This window comes from Acinonyx jubatus, chromosome A2 (assembly GCF_027475565.1).
Source record: "Acinonyx jubatus isolate Ajub_Pintada_27869175 chromosome A2, VMU_Ajub_asm_v1.0, whole genome shotgun sequence".
NCBI lineage: Eukaryota > Metazoa > Chordata > Mammalia > Carnivora > Felidae > Acinonyx > Acinonyx jubatus.
The window spans coordinates 92,172,343-92,189,684 of NC_069383.1; the positions used below are offsets into that span (position 1 = coordinate 92,172,343).

The 17,342-nt window shown below is 43.0% G+C and overlaps 1 protein-coding gene across 2 annotated transcripts in view; it reads right to left on the minus strand.

Annotated features, from left to right (window-relative positions):
• Positions 1-17,342, minus strand: part of AMPH (amphiphysin) — a 248,408-nt gene that overhangs the window by 36,161 nt on the left and 194,905 nt on the right. For both annotated transcript variants that reach the window (XM_027071625.2, XM_027071623.2), the window contains exons 12-15: positions 14,452-14,568; positions 10,787-10,810; positions 8,083-8,106; positions 5,264-5,296 (exon numbers count right to left, since the gene is read on the minus strand). In XM_027071625.2, the coding sequence (XP_026927426.2) occupies positions 5,264-5,296; positions 8,083-8,106; positions 10,787-10,810; positions 14,452-14,568 (198 nt within the window). The remainder of the gene's footprint in view (positions 1-5,263; positions 5,297-8,082; positions 8,107-10,786; positions 10,811-14,451; positions 14,569-17,342) is intronic.

Below are 17,342 nucleotides of genomic sequence, written 5' to 3' on the forward strand. Positions count from 1 at the left end.
GCTCGGGTGGCTCAGTCAGTTGAGTATCCAACTTCAACTCAGGTCGTGATCCAGCCACACACCGGGCTCGCTGCTGTCAGCACCGAAGCTTTCAGCGCAGAGTCTGTCCCCCTCTCTCTCTGACCCTCCCCTGCTCATGCTCTCTCTCTTAAAAATAAATAAAACACTAAAAAAGGAGGAAAAAAAAAGAGTTCAGTCGCTCTAAGCTATATGTTCACACTTTTTTAAATGTTGGAAATTCAATCTTACACTGTTACCTAAGTATGACCTCTATGGGCTAATATTGAACCAAAACTTAAACATTTTATACCCTGTATTCATTGACCTAAAAAATCAAGCTGGAATAAATCTAAGGGAACAGTGATCTCTAAGACAATATTCACCTCTCCTTATGCTAGTAGCCAGGTTTATAACCAGCAGATGGAAGACTGGAAAAGTCTTTCCTGGTTAATCTGACCAGTTGAAGACAAAAAAAAGTACCTACAGAAAAGGTTCCCAACAGAAAAGCTGAGATAGTGACACTTGGTTAAAGGTGTCGAATCGAGGCAGTTACCTCTGTTACCTCCAGAATGCAAACTAAACCATAAAGGGAATTTCATAAAGCAAATTTAAAAAGGCATAAATCCCTGAGCATAAAAAGCATGAGAAGAAAGATAAGAGCAACAAAATTTTGAAACTGAAAAGCAGACAAATGGACAAGTTGGCAGACCCAGAAAAAATCTGTATCCTAAGGTGATGTAAGAAATGCCAAAAAAGCAACCTGGTTTATTACTCAGAATTCCTAAAGGATCAAGAATTAGAGACAAGGGGCAGGGGAGGGGGGCACCTGGGTGGCTCAGTCAGTTAAGCCTCCGACTTCGGCTCAGGTCAAGATCTCTCATTTCATGACATATCGTGGGGCTCTGTGCTGACAACTCAGAGCCTGGAGCCTGATTTGGATTCTGTATCTCCTTCTCCCTCTGTCCCTCCCCATTCTTGCTCTGTCTGTCTGTCTGCCTATCTCTCTCTCTCAGAAATAAATGAACATTAAAATTTTTTTTTACAAAAGATTTAGAAATGTGGGTACCAAGGGAAATAGAAGCTGGGTGGTGCTAAAGGTGGGGAGCTGGCTGGAAGTCTACTAAAAAGTGACTGGACCTCAAGATCCTTTCATCGATCTGCAAACCAAGTGATATCCTTCACTCCAATACAAGACTTGACATTTTTGCAGAGGCTGAAACAGAGGGTCTCTGGACTAGGGAACACACAGACATCTTAGGAATAATAAATACTGAGAGTGGGGACTCCACTCCCCACCCCCAACTTCTTTCCCAGTCACCTCCCATTATACCCGCCAGACATGAGACAGAGAGCTGGAAGTTTAACCAGCCCAAGAAAAATAAATGCCTGAAGAATTTCACATCAGGGGCTCCTCAACAGGAAAAATGAGCCAGAAAGTTCCAGAACAACACCTATAGTCAGAGAACTCTACCTACCGGTACAAGTTCCCTGACAGCTTTTTACTATCTCACTCTTAAATGGGAGTAGATAGCCAGTATCACCAGACATTTAGGAAAAGTCTCACATATTAAAGGAAAAAACTGAATAGTTAAAAAAAAAAAAAGCAAATGGAAGAAATAAAGACTTTGCAGGTGGGAAAAAAAACCTTCAAAAACGATCATGTTTATTAATAGTTTCAGAGATATAATAGAAGTGTATTCATGACATAAGAGGATGATGCTATTAAAAAGCAAATATTCAGTAAATGAAAGAGTTCTTGGAAATTTAAAAAAAGAGTAAAAAAAACTTGTTAAAAGAGCTGGAAAGAAGAGAAAGATGATCAAGAAAAAGAAACAGCAAGGAAAACAATGATCAGAAGACTAGGTGAGGAACATATGGAAAAGAGAATACGACAGAATGAGAGAAAAACCAAAACAGAAGAGAAACCATGAGGAAGGTAAAAAAAAAATCTCCAATTAAAAACAGACATAGATTTTTAGATTAATAGGGCCTTAGTACAATGCATGAAAATAGACTGAGACCACAGAATATCACTGTAAAATTTCAGAAAAGTGGGGTAAAAAAGAGATGCTACAAACTTCCAGAAAGAAAGAGTGGTATCGAAGGGGGCAGAAAGCTAAAGAAAGAAGGGGAGAGAGAGAGAGAGAGAGAGAGAGAGAGAGAGAGAGAGAGAGAGAGAAGTTTTCTTAAAAATACCAAAAATCAAAATAACAATATAATGATTCAACACTTCCAGACATCACCCCCCCCTTCACCACAAACAGGTGCACTCCTTAATTCCCATCACCTGTTGCCCCCATCCCCCTGCCCACCTCCCCTCTGGTAAGGACCAGTGCGTTCTCTACAGTTAAGAATCTGATTCTTGGTTTGCCTTTCTCTTTCTCTTTTTTAATTCTTTTGCTCATTTGTTTTAGTTCTTAAATTCCACATATGAGGGAAATCATATGGTATCTGTCTTTCTCTGGCCGCCTTATTTCACTTTTGCAAATGGCCAAGATTTCATTCCTTTTTATGGCTCGGAAATATCCCATTGTAAATACACAGACCCCCTCTATCTGTTCACGTGAAACTAACATAAGACTGTATGTTTACTAAATTGGAATTAAAATAAAACCTAGGACTAATATCAATCATTTCCCAATAGTTTTTAATGGTTCAGTCTCTACACAAATACAAATTGCCTGCAAATTGAAATTAAAGTTCTGAAATAAGCTACAGAATTTCTAGTAGTAGATGAAAATGATGTTGGCGAACTATTACAGTATTACACAATTAATGGTGATGCCCAATTAAAGACCAGCCAATACATGAAGAACGGGTCAATACAAGGAGAACAACATAATAGATACTTGGAAGGAGAATACAATTTAAATAACTATTCAACACTTGATCTTAGCCAAAAGGCTGAGAAGCTATAAATAACTAAGATTAAGAAAGGCCCCTAGGTGGGGCACCTGGGGGTCTCAGTTGGTTAGGCAACCGACTTCGGCTCAGGTTGTGATCTCGCAGTTTGTGAGTTCCAGCCCCGCATCGGGCTCTGTGCTGACAGCTCAGAGCTTGGAGCCTGCTTCAGATTCTGTGTCTGCCCCTGTGTCTGCCCCCTCCCCTGCTCACACTCTGTGTCTCTCTGCCTCTCAATAATAAATAAATGTCAAAAAAAATTATAAAAAAGAAAGGCCCCTGGGAAAACTGACAAAATCCTCAAATATTAACTAAAAATTTATTTTTTTAATTTTTAAAGAATATTTATTTTTGAGAGAGAGCAAGCGAACGAGCACGGGAGGGGCAGAGAGAGAGGGAGACACAGAATCTGAAGGAGGCTCCAGGCTCTGTCAGCACAGAGTCTGATGCAGGGCTCAAACTCACGAGCCATGCGATCATCACCTGAGCCCAAGTAGGACACTTAACCCGACTAAGCCACCGAGGCGCCCCTCAAAACCTATTCTTGAGGGAAATAAAAAGACTCTTATGATCTCGCTATAAAAGTCAAACATGAAGTAAAGTTTCTGTTTGTGAAATAGTTCTGTCAGAAAATTGTTTATTCTAAAAATTAGCATGGAGTTGTCATGATAATTTTACTAAATCTAAGATAAATTTTTTTTAAAAAGAATCAAAACAACAGTCTCTCAGTGGCAATACTAGGAGGTAGAGAAAATGGAGGAATGACTTCAAAATTCTAACGGAAAATATTATATCCTAATGAAATATCCAATCTAACAGACCATTTTGTACATAGATACAGACATTTTCAGATGTATAAGGTCACCAAGACATATTTCTCATGCATACTTTTCTTAGAAAGCCTACTGGAGGATGTGCTTTAATTTGTGGATGAGGACATGTTCTAGTATGTGGTATTAAACCACAAAGGAGGCAGATTGGTGTCCAGAAAGAGAGGCCTGACATAAGAAAGAGGTGAAGGCCAGTCCCAGGTCAGACATACCAGAAGAGCCTGGGGAACAGCTGGGGCAGCAGGTGTAGCCAGAGGGAACCCAGTTCAGACGGAGCAGTCCAGAAAGAGAGATGAGCAAATTCTTCGGGAAGATGAAACCGACTGAATGCTTAATGTTTGCCAACAAAAAAGGAGGGGAGATTCACAGAACTACAGAGTATGGGACTGAATTAGTGAGATGTACCTAAAAAACTAAGCAAACAAACCAACAAGCAAACAAGTAAGAGCCTGCAATTATTTCCTCAAAGGAGAACAAAAGGCTGGCATAAAAGTAAACGGAAACTTCATGGCTGGGGCGCTGACAGCATTTGTATCATCGTACTATTACTATTACCAGAGATTGGCTGGATGGCTTTGGTGGGACTACAGCAGGGAGAGAGAGGGCAGGAGGGAGAAGGAGGGGTGAGCCATGGGGGCGGGGGGTTATCTGCAGGCATGTTAAGTCCGCACCTTCCAGAGAGGAGTTGATAGATAACAGAAGATAGATAATGATTTAGGAACCACAAAGTAGCATTATAAGACAGTTATGCGCACACCTGTGGCTGAGATCAGAGAACCTGGTAAAAGGAGTTGAAGTATTTACCTCTAAGAAATCATCAGAAATGGAGGAGGTGTGGATGGTCTTAACTTTCTATATAAAACACTATTATACAATTTTGTTGCTCTTTAAATGACATGCATTTATAACTGCTAAGCACACAAATTCAAAAAAAAAAAAAAAAAGAGAGAGAGAGAGAGAAATGAGTAACAATTCTCCTGACCTGACCTTTTAAAGAGTTTCAGGCAGACGGAAGAGATGCATTATCATCTCCCTTAGTGTTTGTGTGTACCTGCATTCGGATGTGGGTCTGAGTGGAACTTTCTCATTTCACAGGTAAGGCTGTGTATGATTCTGCGTAAGGAGGCTCCTAAAAACCATTTCTGTTTTCTGAAGACCCATCCCATTAGTTCAAAACAATCCTCTCTCTTCTTTTCCGACAGCTGAATCTAGTGGATCTCTCGGATCAGGACAACCTCTAATTTCTAGTAGAGGAATCAGCGTAATTCTGTGGTTGGCTAACAATGTCAGTAGCTAGGACAGTCAAGAGGTACTTAGTATGTGCCGGGCTACCGGGCAAAGTGTGCTGGTTGCATATTTCATGGACTCTTCACCACAACCCTACGATATTGCCATCATTGCTGCTTCCGTTACCAAACTTGCAAGTGACAGGGTCAAGGCTGCCCCGACGCGCTTAAACGTTATGTTACTCAAGTGACACTGAGGCCACTCATTCTCAACAGATGGGTTGTGCAAGCAAACCGATCTCTTACCTGGGTGAATCCATTAAATGTACCACCGGAAGCCTAAACAGAAAGGGAAATCAAAGTACGTTACTTTGTATCATTTTTGTGAGATCAGCAAATGTCCGTCAGACAAGTTGGAAAGTAAAGACCAGCACACATTTTAAAATAATACAAAAGGCTGCTGTGCACGAGAGTGTTTAGGAAATGCAAAAGGCCAAAGTGTATTATTTTAAATAGGCTGACCAAAAAAAAAAAAAAAAAAGATCCTTCTTACAATTATTGCTGGTGTATGGCTCAATGTTAATCAAAGCCCACTTTCTCAGTAATGAGAAGAGGATTCCAGAGGAAAGTCAGTGAGCTTCTTTTTTAGGCCACTGATAGAATCCATCTGCATTCTTAGGACTTCTCTAAGACATCATTTGAATGAATGGCTTTTGGGAGATTCTATAGTTTCTGGGGGCCCTGGGTGGAAACACTGCATGTGTTCTTACTGGAGTAGAATCATTTTAGGAATAGTAAATTAGTCTGTTCTACATATTTGTAGCAGTTGAACAGTAAAAAGGAAAGCGGAATAAACACAATAAACGGGATGGTACATAGACTCATTAGTTCCCAACACAACCATTCTGCTTTTTGTAAATTTTTTTTTTTTTTTGGTCAACCTATTTGTGTTTGGTTTGCACAGATTTCAAGGAGATGAGGCAGGCGTCAGAGAAGACAGTGATGGAGAATGAAATAGGTGGGAAACATTAGGAAAAACAGAACCTACAGAAGTCTTTGGCTAGTCTATACTACATACGAGGGTAAGTACCTCTTCTTTATCAGGCTCTATTTCTTGGTACAACAATCCATATCTCTGGTTAGCAACTTCATCTTCGGATAAATCTGAGTTGCTGAGGTCACTGTCTTGGGGACTAGCGGGACTGTCGGTGCTAGCATTGCGGGAGGTTCCCAGAACCAACGGTCTAGCCATGTCTCGGCTTTGTTCCCAGCACTTAGCAATGGCGTATCCCCCCACCACATCTGCCGGTGAGTCCACCTCCAGCCCTCTCTTGCCTTCAATTGTACCTAAATGTTCCCAGGAATTATCTAAGCCTCCCACATCCCTGATAGGCCAGTGGTTAATGGAATCGAACCAACTGGCAAAGCCACTTGCTTGGCCATCTGGTATACCAGAGAATTCCAATATATCCATATTATTCACTGCTGAATCCAAGCGTGGCTGCCAGATTTGACCTGGATCTGTTGCCCAAGAGTCTGTTTTCACAATACTTGGTAAGTTAATGGTAGGACTACAGTACCCAGTCACTGTACTTTCAGACCCCTCTATTAACGAGAACTCTGCCTTACACAAACACCAATCTCTTCGGTTTGCATTAGCTCCCAGAGAATAATTAAGGTCTGTCCTAGACTGAGCTGCCACTTCATGGTTTACTGAGGAACCAACAGACTGATGATGTTCATCCCTGCCAACGCCAGGAGTAGGTAACACAGCCTCCTGCTGAATTTCTTCTGCATCTGCACTGCCTCGTCCTGAGTGATGTTTTACACCGTGGTTAGGAGGACCTATTGAATTTTTCCTTATGTCTCTTCTAGCTAAATCCCATCCCTCAGGACTGGCATTTTCAATATTAGATACAGAATCAGTCTGGAGATGCAGATATAAGACATCTGCGTGATGGGCAGGGTTAGCTCCAGAGCCTTCTATAATTTCACAATTATTGATTACTACTGGACGCCCCTCATCTAGCCCTTGGTTTCGGTCACCAAATTCAGCGGCCGTAGCTACTCTTTCCAGGTCTTGTTCTAACGCATCAGTTGTATCAGAATTCTTTGCACTGGTATTTTCACTTTCCCGACAACTAGCTCTTAGATCGATGCTCACTTCCTCTTTACTGATTTCTAAGGTCTCCTGGTCTGGCTTTCCTGTTGTCTTAAGGAGATCTACTAGCCTGTTTCCTGCACTTTCCCGTGCTTTCTCTTCAAATTCCTCTGTACCTTCTAGGGCCTTGAGATCAATAGGTCCAGTGTCTACCTTTTCATATGTCTCCACACCTGCCCACAGAGAATCTTCGATCTTCTGTTTCTCTTCCTCTTCTTCTGACTGTTCAACATCTTCTGGACTTTCTTCGACCGGGCCACCAGTTTCTGTGGCTGCCATCTCTGAGTCAGATAAGTCATGAGGCTGCTCCATCTCCATATAAGCAGCTGTGGCAAATTCAGCCTCAGGCATGGGCTTTGGGTACAGCTGTTCACTTCCACCCGGAGGGGCTGGCCCCACGACAAGCTCGCCCTGGTCAGCTACAGTGTGCCAGTCAGCGGAAGGAAGAATTCCAGTGGACAATCTCATGTCCTGCTCTGCTTCAGAGAGACATGAAGAGTCTTCCTGAGACCCACCTTGGGTAATTTCCTGGCTGACACTCTCTGTACTAGCATCAGGGCCCCAAATAAATGCACCTAGGTCAATTTGAGATCTTTGAATTTCTTCGGCCAACCCACTGTCTGGAGTTTCCTCCATGATCAGGTTACACAGGGAAAGGCTTTTTGAAGAGTCAGTCTTTAGAGTATGCAGAATAGCAAAGGAAGAAAAAAAAAAAACAAACAAACATAAGATAAAATAGACCATGGCAGGATTTGATGAGAAATGCAAAGCTCTTCAGTAGGGTAGCGCCAGTTAAACAAAAGTAGAGAGTATTTAAATTAAAATTAAAATTAAATGGTTAAGGTTAAATCTGCAACTAGCAATGCCATGGAGGAAAAAAACAAGCTCATTCTAGATAATATCCACATATACAAGGCATAGTAAATATAAAAAGAAATCCAGAATATCCTGGATATTTACCTACCGGTTGTACCAAATCAGTGCTTGTCTGCATGAGTAAAAAGAATAATAATAATCAGTAGTAATAATAATAATAAGGCAAAAGAAGAAAATTCCCTAGCACCTTAACATCCCATGCTGTCCAGAGTCAACATTCTCCTGAAAGCTGTGGCTTTTACTGGTTTGAGATCAACTTTTATAATTTGTTTTGTGCTAGGGGTGAGTTTTGTTGCAATACTGTTTAAGATGACACAGTTGAAACCCGAAGAAAGCCTCTGTCATTTTCTAGTCGGCAAGGAGGCCTCGTGGCTATTATAGGACTTCTGCTTTAGCAGAACTCTGAACTGTGAAGTTTTCAAATAAAGAAGCAAACTCAAGAACACGAGAATAAGATCAATCTCTAGCACCCACAAGAGTACACACATCACATGCTCGGTCACAGTACCAGAATAGATCTTCCCCCAAACTCCCCCCACACTGGGTTCTGCCTCTGAGGCAGGGGGAAGATGGTCTGGTACTAACCGCTCTGACTGCCTGGGCGATTGTCCTCATGTCCTCCCCACCCCCACCCGCGAACTAGAAGCCTGGTCTGCACACAGACGACACTAAGGGGTTGAGGGGAGCAAGGAATGCCAGCAATTATGGCCGGGAGCTACTGTTCTGCAGTGTCGCCATCACCATCTTTCTTTTTTTTTTAATTTAAAAAAACTTTGAGAGAGAGAGAGCACGCACGCAAACAGGGGAGGGGCAGAGAGAGGAGGAGACACAGAATCCGAAGCTGTCAGCACAGAGCCCGACATGGGGCTCGAACTCATGAGCTGTGAGATCATGACCTTAGCTGAAGTCGGACACTCAACTGACTGAACCTCCCAGGCACCCCGGTCATCACTACTTTTCTTAGCAGGTTTATCCTCTGAAATAATCAGTGCTCCCCCTAGATGATACCTTCACCCTCACCACACCCTTCCTGGCGAGGAAGGAAAAATGTATTATAACTCCAACTGAAGATGTGAAATACTGCAACAGTAAAACATGGGCACTGTCCTCTTGATCTTCAAGAAAATCACCATGGAGTTGTGGCTAGAATTCAAATGTCCTGAACGGCAGTGCACATATCCCTTTTTGTGATTACACGAGCAAAGCCAGCTCACTATAAAAGATGTTTTCAGTCAACATTTTTTAGCTCTTCTCTTGAGAGCTTTCCAGGATGCTTTAAGGATCCGAAGTAGGGCGGTATAAATCCGCTCCTGTGGAAGGGAAGGGGGCAGTCAACTTTCTGTCTTAGGGGAAGAGAGTAGCAATGTCACTTCAGAAGACTAGACCCATGAACACCAAGATCTAGCAAACTTTCCTACCGCTGTCTCACTAAAAAAGAAGAAAAACACACCAGGCGCCTGGGTGGCTCAGTCGGTTAGGGTGTCCGACTTCAGCTCAGGTCATGATCTCCCAGTTCAGAGTTCAAGCCCCACGTCAGGCTCTGTGCTGACAGCTCAGAGTCTGCAGCCTGCTTCAGATTCTTTGTTTCCCTCTCCCTCTCTCTCTCCCTCTGCCCCTCCCCTGCTCACACTCTGTCTCTCTCTCTCTCTCAAAAATAAACTTTAAAAACATAAAAAAGAAGAAAAACACGAAACCCAAGTTGAGCTCTGAAGACCATGTGACCAGAACTTTTCCAATATAGGGCAGACAAAGGCCTTATTCCTCAGGGATACCAGGCTTCATGTGAGTATGGCCACCCTCCTAATTCCCCAGCACAGATGCCGCCACCACGAAGTTCCATTTGTGTCTTTTTTCCCAACTCTAACTTCTGGAAGTGCCCCTCTTTGCCCATCAGATTAGCTGAATACATACCATTACCAGTAATAGCTACCTTTTATTGCTATGGACCAGATGTGGGGCTAAACACTATAAATATCAACTACTTGATCCTCACGTGGCCCTCTGAGGTAGATGACATTGCCCTTATTTTAGCCTGGAGAAAAACTGAGGCCGAGAGAAATTCATAAGTCGCCCTAAGTCATATTGCTGTAAGAGGTAGAGTCTTGATTCAAATCCAGGGCCGTCTGGCTCTAAAGCCCAAGATCTTGTTGACGAAGCTTCATTATTACTGAAAATAATAGTGAGAAACTGGGTCCCGGTGCAGAGTAGCATGTCCCTTACATTTGCTCAGCCACATTTTCTTCTATTGTACTTAAAAGCAATAAAAAAGGTGCACGTCCTCAACCGCAACATTTCCTGTGGCCAATAACCACAGGAAGAAGCATAAAAAGGCATAACACCACAGATTCTTGCTTATCTAGGAGTCTGGAACAATGACACTCTTTTCCACGCCACTGTTTCTAGGTGCTGGTAATGCTCGGAACCACCAGGGAGCTGATTATGGTTCTAGGGGGCTACATTACCATTAAAAAATGTCTAGGTCTTCAGGGCCCCTGGGCGGCTCAGTTGGTTGAATGTCTGATTCTTGATTTGGGTTCAGGTCATGATCTCAGGCTTTGTGAGACGGAGCCCCACGTCGGCTCTGCACGGACAGTGTGGAGCCTGCTTGGGATTCTCTCTCCTCTTCGCTACCCCTCTCCTGCTTGTGTTCTCCCTCTCTCTCTCAAAATAAAAAAATAAACTTAAAAAAAATGTTAGGTCTTCTTCTCATCACAAATTAATTAAAATATAATAAGGTTTCCAAATTTCTAGGGCTCCAGATACATCAAAATATGAGTTCTCCGTACTCTTACCGTCCATAGGTCCCAGGGCAATGTCTGGAAGCAAACAAACAAAAATATGGTTAGTATACAAATCCCAAGCATGTAAAAAAATACTGACGTGATGGAAGTTCTGAAAATAAAACATTTTTGAAATATTTAGTACAGCACTGTTCAACAGAACTTGCTTTGGTGATGACAGTGTTCCGTATCTGCGCTGTCCAAGGTGGTAGCCACCAGTCACAGGTACTATTAAGCGCTTGAGAGGTGCTAGTGTAAGAGAACCAAAATTTAAAATTTATATACTTTGATTGTATTTAAACTGGAATAGTCAAATGTGCCTTGTGGCTACTACAATAAACCACAGGAGACCAGTCAATCTGCTTTTCACTGTAGGAGTAAAAACTGTATCTGAAACATGATGAATGTGTTTACTTCACACACACACACACACACACACACACACACACACACACACACACTTAAAATGAAGTACAAGGTGTCCAGATTTTAGTTTCTCACATCTTTGAGGAAATACAGATCTAATCATTGCTACTGCTTCCTCTCCCCCCACCCTCCAAATTCAAGAGGATGAATTATGACCAGTTTGATGGTCAATGAACCCCAGAAAGGTAGTTCTTCAATATGCTGAATTAGATGATAACACAGCTCAATTAATAATCATGCAAATCAGCAGGGTGCCTGCTAAGACATAATGGATGAATATGCTTACTACTGGCATTTTAATTATAAAGCTCATTGATCCTGGGGAGCAAATCCAGATGGTTCAAGTGACTTCCGCCCATGTGTTTGGGAAAGTGAGGGAGACCTCTCTCATCTCCTTTGTGATTGAGAATTGCTGCTAATGCCACACCCTCTTCTGCCTTTGTCTTTGTGACTAGAATCAGATCCTTGTTTATGCACTTGTTTTGATCTCTAAATGAGTGGCAAATTAGAGAGCCTGGCACGCCCAAACTAAGAACATGGGGGTTTCCAGATGGGGTCACAGATGTCTCACTGGGATTCAGTACTACAGGACAGGGGTCCTGTGGTTCTTAGAGAGCCCGCCCCCCCTGGGCTGTATCACCCCAGCCGCCCTGCGTCTCTGTGCAGCCTGGCTGCTCTCTGGGTTAGGTCCCACCTGTTGAAGGACTTAAGAAAGGAGAGCAGAACGGTTGCATGGAAAGCCCCAGTTATTTGTATGTGTACTCCTTCTGCATCTAACATGCTTTGTGTTTTCTTGCTTCCCAGCCTCTTAAGAATCACAGCTCCTAAAAGCTACCCCATATCCCTGCCTCATGCAGATGGTGTGGGGTATTTTCTCCAAAGGAAAGCGGCAAAGTGAAACGTCTTGTTTATCAGTCCTCAGGATCACGAAAGGACGCGTTAACTCGTGCGGACACCATGGAGATCGCAAGGTGAGCTGTTCTGCCAGCAGCAAGAACATCCATTTAAAGCGTGGGGTCAAGCGATGGTTAAGCGAGATCATTCTGAGCGAAGGGGAAAGAAGGCCCGCACAAATCTAATGGCTCTGTGCTTTTTTTGCTCTCTCAGCCTAAGACTGTTCTTGGAGAAGAGATGTGATTAGAGCCGGCTCACAGGATGACTCTGCAGTGAGATGACTCAATTAGAGCCACTGGGCAGCCGGGGCGGTTTATTACCTGGCCTGAGGGAGGACACGGGGCACACACAGCTTTTTCTAACTGCGGTGATGCATTTTCTTCAGAAGAAAGACTTGTGAAGATTTAATCAAGGTCATTTAAAAAAACCTTTCTTAAGTTTGTTTATTTTTGGGGGGGAGAGAGAGAGAGAGTGTAAGTGGGGGAGGGGCAGAGAGAGGGAGACACAGAATCCGAAGCAGGCTCCAGGCCCCGAGCGGGCAGCACAGAGCCGGACACGGAGCTCGAACCCACGAACCATGAGATCATGACCTGACCCAAAATCAGACGCTTAGCCGACTGAGCCAACCAAGCGTCCCTCGGTCATTTTTTTTTTCTAATTATGAAAGAGTCTCTTAGTCCTAAATCCACACAAAGTTCCATGATTTGTGTAATTTTTTAATCATGGATTGATATAAAAGAGGTTTCTCTCTTGATCCAACTCGCAGATAGACATGCTGTGGGATCTCATCCACTGATCAGAACATTCACTGTAGAAACCTGCCTTCTGCCACTAGAGCAGTGAACGCTGGAGTGTGAGGCAGAGAAGTCCTGTAGACAAAGAAGTCTACACAGTGAGAAAGCTCTTTCGCGGAAGTATTCTGAATGATATGTACATTCATCTTCTGCTTTGCTGGGCCCCCAAGGCAGAACCCTCAAGCTTGCTGATAATCACTATGGTGGCATTCCCCAAAGTATGTTTTAGAGAACATTCAAATGAATGTGAAGAAACTTTCATTCAAACAGATTTCCGTGGTCAAACACATTTGGGAATCTCTAAGTTAAACAAGTCTAAACAGTTTTTTCTTTTAATTGCAGGACTTCCTGGAGCCTTTAATATTGTAATGCCTACCATGAGTCTCCTAAAAGGGATTTAATAGAACTTTCTGAAACATTTATCTAAGAGACCCATTTTTTTGCAAAATATCTTCAAAGGCTCATATCTGATCTGCTTAATTACCTGCTTTACAGACATCTCAGATTTGTATTGTTCCTGTATTACAACAGGGAGGCCTTCAGAAATGCGATCACATTCTGGAATAAAGCATGGATTAAAGAGAGGCTTTATTTATTGAGGTTCATACTGAGCTGACAGTGGTTTACGGTAAGGTATCACGAAGGCTTCAAGACTAAAAGATTGAGCTAGGTCTCAGTTTATAATACACCTTTCTTAGTTCACGGGAAGTATATCCCAGCCACCTTTGGATTTGCCCAAATTCAAATGTGAGGCCCCAAGCACATCAAAAATACTGATACAAACAATTTCTGCTTAGACAGATTTTGAGTTAACTTCCTTTCATGGGCACAGACAATCGTGAAGGAAGAAGTCTACTGCAGAGGAATCATCCACAAGCCATTAGAGCACCCCGCGCCCGGGCCCTTCTGCTGGAGAACGCTGTGGCCATCACTAGTGAAGTGAGGAAAGGTTGAGGATGATGATGATGGGCAAGGGGAAGCTGGGTACGGGAGGCCAGCTCCGCATCAAGCCATAGCCCAGATCCCATAGGGGAAGCTTCTGCAATGTGGAGGAAGACAATGTCATCAAGTTCAAAGTGACCAAGACTGGAAAACATTTCCGTTGGGGCACAATTTCGAGGCTATGTCTAACGTGCTTTAATCTCCAAAGCATGGAGAAGGAACGTAGAAGAAACAGTGAGAAGGTTAAGTCCAGGGCCAAGAGAAAGAGCTTCATTTAGAGAAGTCATGAAATGTATCATCGAAGTCTGAACGGTCTGAGTGTAAAATGATACTAATGATACAATTACTCCGAGACAAGGGATTCCTGGGCAACCATACATTCCAGTTTGGGATGTATGGTTATCCCAGCTCTATGGGTAGAGAGAGAGGGAATGGGAGGAGGAGGTTTGGAGATAGATATGGATAAGGTCTTCTTTCTACCCTTCCTTCCATTAGAAAATGTTTGTCAACCCAAAAGAAAAGTAAATAGTCACTTGAAATGGAGAGCGGTCTGAAAGGCATCTGCTGCCCTTGAAGTTCACGAAAACGTCATCTCCAAACATCAAAGCTGCCATTGGATACCTGCGACATGGGTGAGTGGGTCACTCCAGCAGAACCTGCAGGTGTCACCTCAGGCTTGAAGGGGTCAAAGTCCAGATCCAACAATGTCTCCTCTTTCTTCACCTCGGGGACTTCATTCTGTTAAAGGAGAACAACACAGAATATGAGACTTTATGATATAATCTCCGTGTAATCCTCTAACATCACTGAATATCCCCAAAGCATGCTCTGATAGTTTACCCAGAGTCACTCACGAAATGTGATGAAGGGGGAAATAACCAACTCTGGCCAACTGGAACCTAAGATGCGTAGGAATGCGACCCAGGTTTTGGTTTCTGTCCTTCGTCCAGCTCCGAATCCAGCCAACAAAGAGAATGTCTAAGAGGTATATCCTGATGCCATCAAGATCCAAGGACTCTCCTCTGCTAGTTTAGGAATCTCAGGTCAAGAATTACGGACGGCCAGACGGATACAATAGGCCACGGCTGGGACCCATCACCATAGCCCATGGCTGTGAGGTCCCCTGCAAAGCTAGTGTGTAAAAAGGAAGGGATGCCATCTACCCTGACTACCTCCACCTGCCTCATCCCCTCAGAGAGACCCTATCCTTTGATGTAGTCATCACATGAACCACTCTTCATCCATATTACTGTCAGTCTCCACTGTAAGTATGAGGGAGGGAAGGTGAAAGAGAAAGAGGGAGGGAGAGAACCACATCCCCCAACATTTGCCATAAAGTAACATTCCTTGATTAGAAACAGGTAAGCCAAATAAGACACAGGATAAAAGTCCTGCTATAATAGCGACACATTTATAATACTGAACATTAATATTTATTCATTTATTGTGGTCTCATGATACAAAAAAAAAATAACACGGCTTGAAGTTAGCCTAGCCTTGGCTTAAGTCACGCGGTAAGGGTCAGAGCTGAAATAAAGCCCCCATAAACAATCACGGTGAACAGAACTGGCTCAGTTTCCACAGAATCAGGTAATGTGTGTTTGGTGTTTGATATAAGCTTCAGTTTTGACCATCTGTACTCTAGAAACTCAAAGGTCACAACCATGGATGAAGCACAAAATAATAGGAATGTTCAGAGAAAGCTTGTAAAGAACAAGAGTTCTTTTAATTAATATTGATCATAGACATAAAACTTAAAAATACATAGAGCTGTATGAATAGCTTTGGGGCATAAGAGATAATTGTTTTTAGTATATCCACACTCACTGTAGAAGGAAATCTGCTTAAATACCATGCGATTGGTCCTGGGCTACCTATTTTGCAGCATGATCATTCTTACACGTTTAAAATTTCACAAGACTAATCCTTCTTACTTTAATAATTACAGTCACAAAACCATCAACTGATTCCTTTGGCCCCTATTCAAAATCTGCATGGGTTTTGTTTTCTGCCAACATTTGTATTGGTACAGGTTATAGGTCTAAAATTTTACAAACACTTACATTGACTTAGAATGTGCTAGGCACTGTTCTGAGAGCTTCGTGCATATAAATATTAACTCAGGTTAGGGCACTTCGCTGCAGTCTAATGATACAACGCTACAACACTATTATTGCCTTCAAAGAATGACCTTCCTAGATCCCCCAGACTTCATTTCGCCCGCATGGTCTAATCCTTACAAAAACCAAGGGGTAAATGGCATCATTCCTCCATCTGGGGATAAGGAGAGAGGGCTGTTGTCCTGGGTCCCTCAGATGCAATGCAGCCGAGGCAGGACTGCAACAGCCAGAGGCCTTGGACCCCAGTGCTATTCCAGGCTGCTGCTCAGACCTGGGCCCACATCTCTCAAACAGGCACCACGGGGATCTGCAGAGGAATTCTGGACAGTCTCTAAGTTCTTCTTAAAACGTGAGCCCAAACGAATCTGTCCATTAATCCTCTCTGAGCCTAATGGGGCCCCTTATGAAAGCTCGAATGGAAATGTAGAGCTCAAGGATGACAAGTGGCATGAGACTGTATACCAGTGTGGTGGTCTTCAAAAGGTGCAGCTGGCTACTTCAGACTCCATTTCTATTTGGTTTTGCACCCTTAATTCTTGCGAGTTACCCCTTAAGGCACTCATATCAAACAGCAGTTTGACAGAACTATAAAAAGAGCAAAAAAAGGAGTTGCCTGCTGATACAGCATTCCTTTATAAAATGACAACCCTGTCATTAACATGTTGAAACACGGTGACATGTCATGTCCCTTAATGTAACAAAAGAAAACTCCTCTTCTCTCTTTCCTTATACCTGAGTCACCGTTAGAGCAGATCTGATGTGGTGTCGACATTTGTAAACTTTTGGAAGCCAGAGTTTAAGTACCGGGTTCCCATTAAAAGTCTAGACCCAGAATGTGATCCTAAGAAAAGAGACTACATCTGTAAACCACAGGGGGAAGATACCCAAAGGGAAGATCTTACCAGTGATAATAATCTTCAGGAAGTGTCTTCTGCTAGGGACATCTAAGTTTATAACCGAAGTACTGAACTTCTTCCACTCTAGGTAGACAATTTGACCATAATCCTATGCCTAGTCTTGCCATGGCCTCCCTACAGATGGAGTTTACTGCCTTATCCCTTGACTTGGGGTTGACCATCTGTCATGCTTTAGTCAATGGATGTTAGTAAATGTCACACAAATGAAGGCTTGAAATGTTTGTGTGGGTGACTTGCTTTTTTGTATTCTTGCCACTCACTGTGCAACGTACAAGCTTCGGGGAACCACTGGTCAAGGAGGATGGGAGCCACAGGGAACACACCTGGACCCACCATAACTAAATTCCTCAAAAGCGGTGTTAAAGAGGAATTCTTACAAGTGGCCGGAGCGGGGGGGGGGGGGGGGGGGGGAGGGGAGCAGGGTAAGACATGTTACTGAACACAGGGACAACCTAGGAATAATAGCATTTTTTAG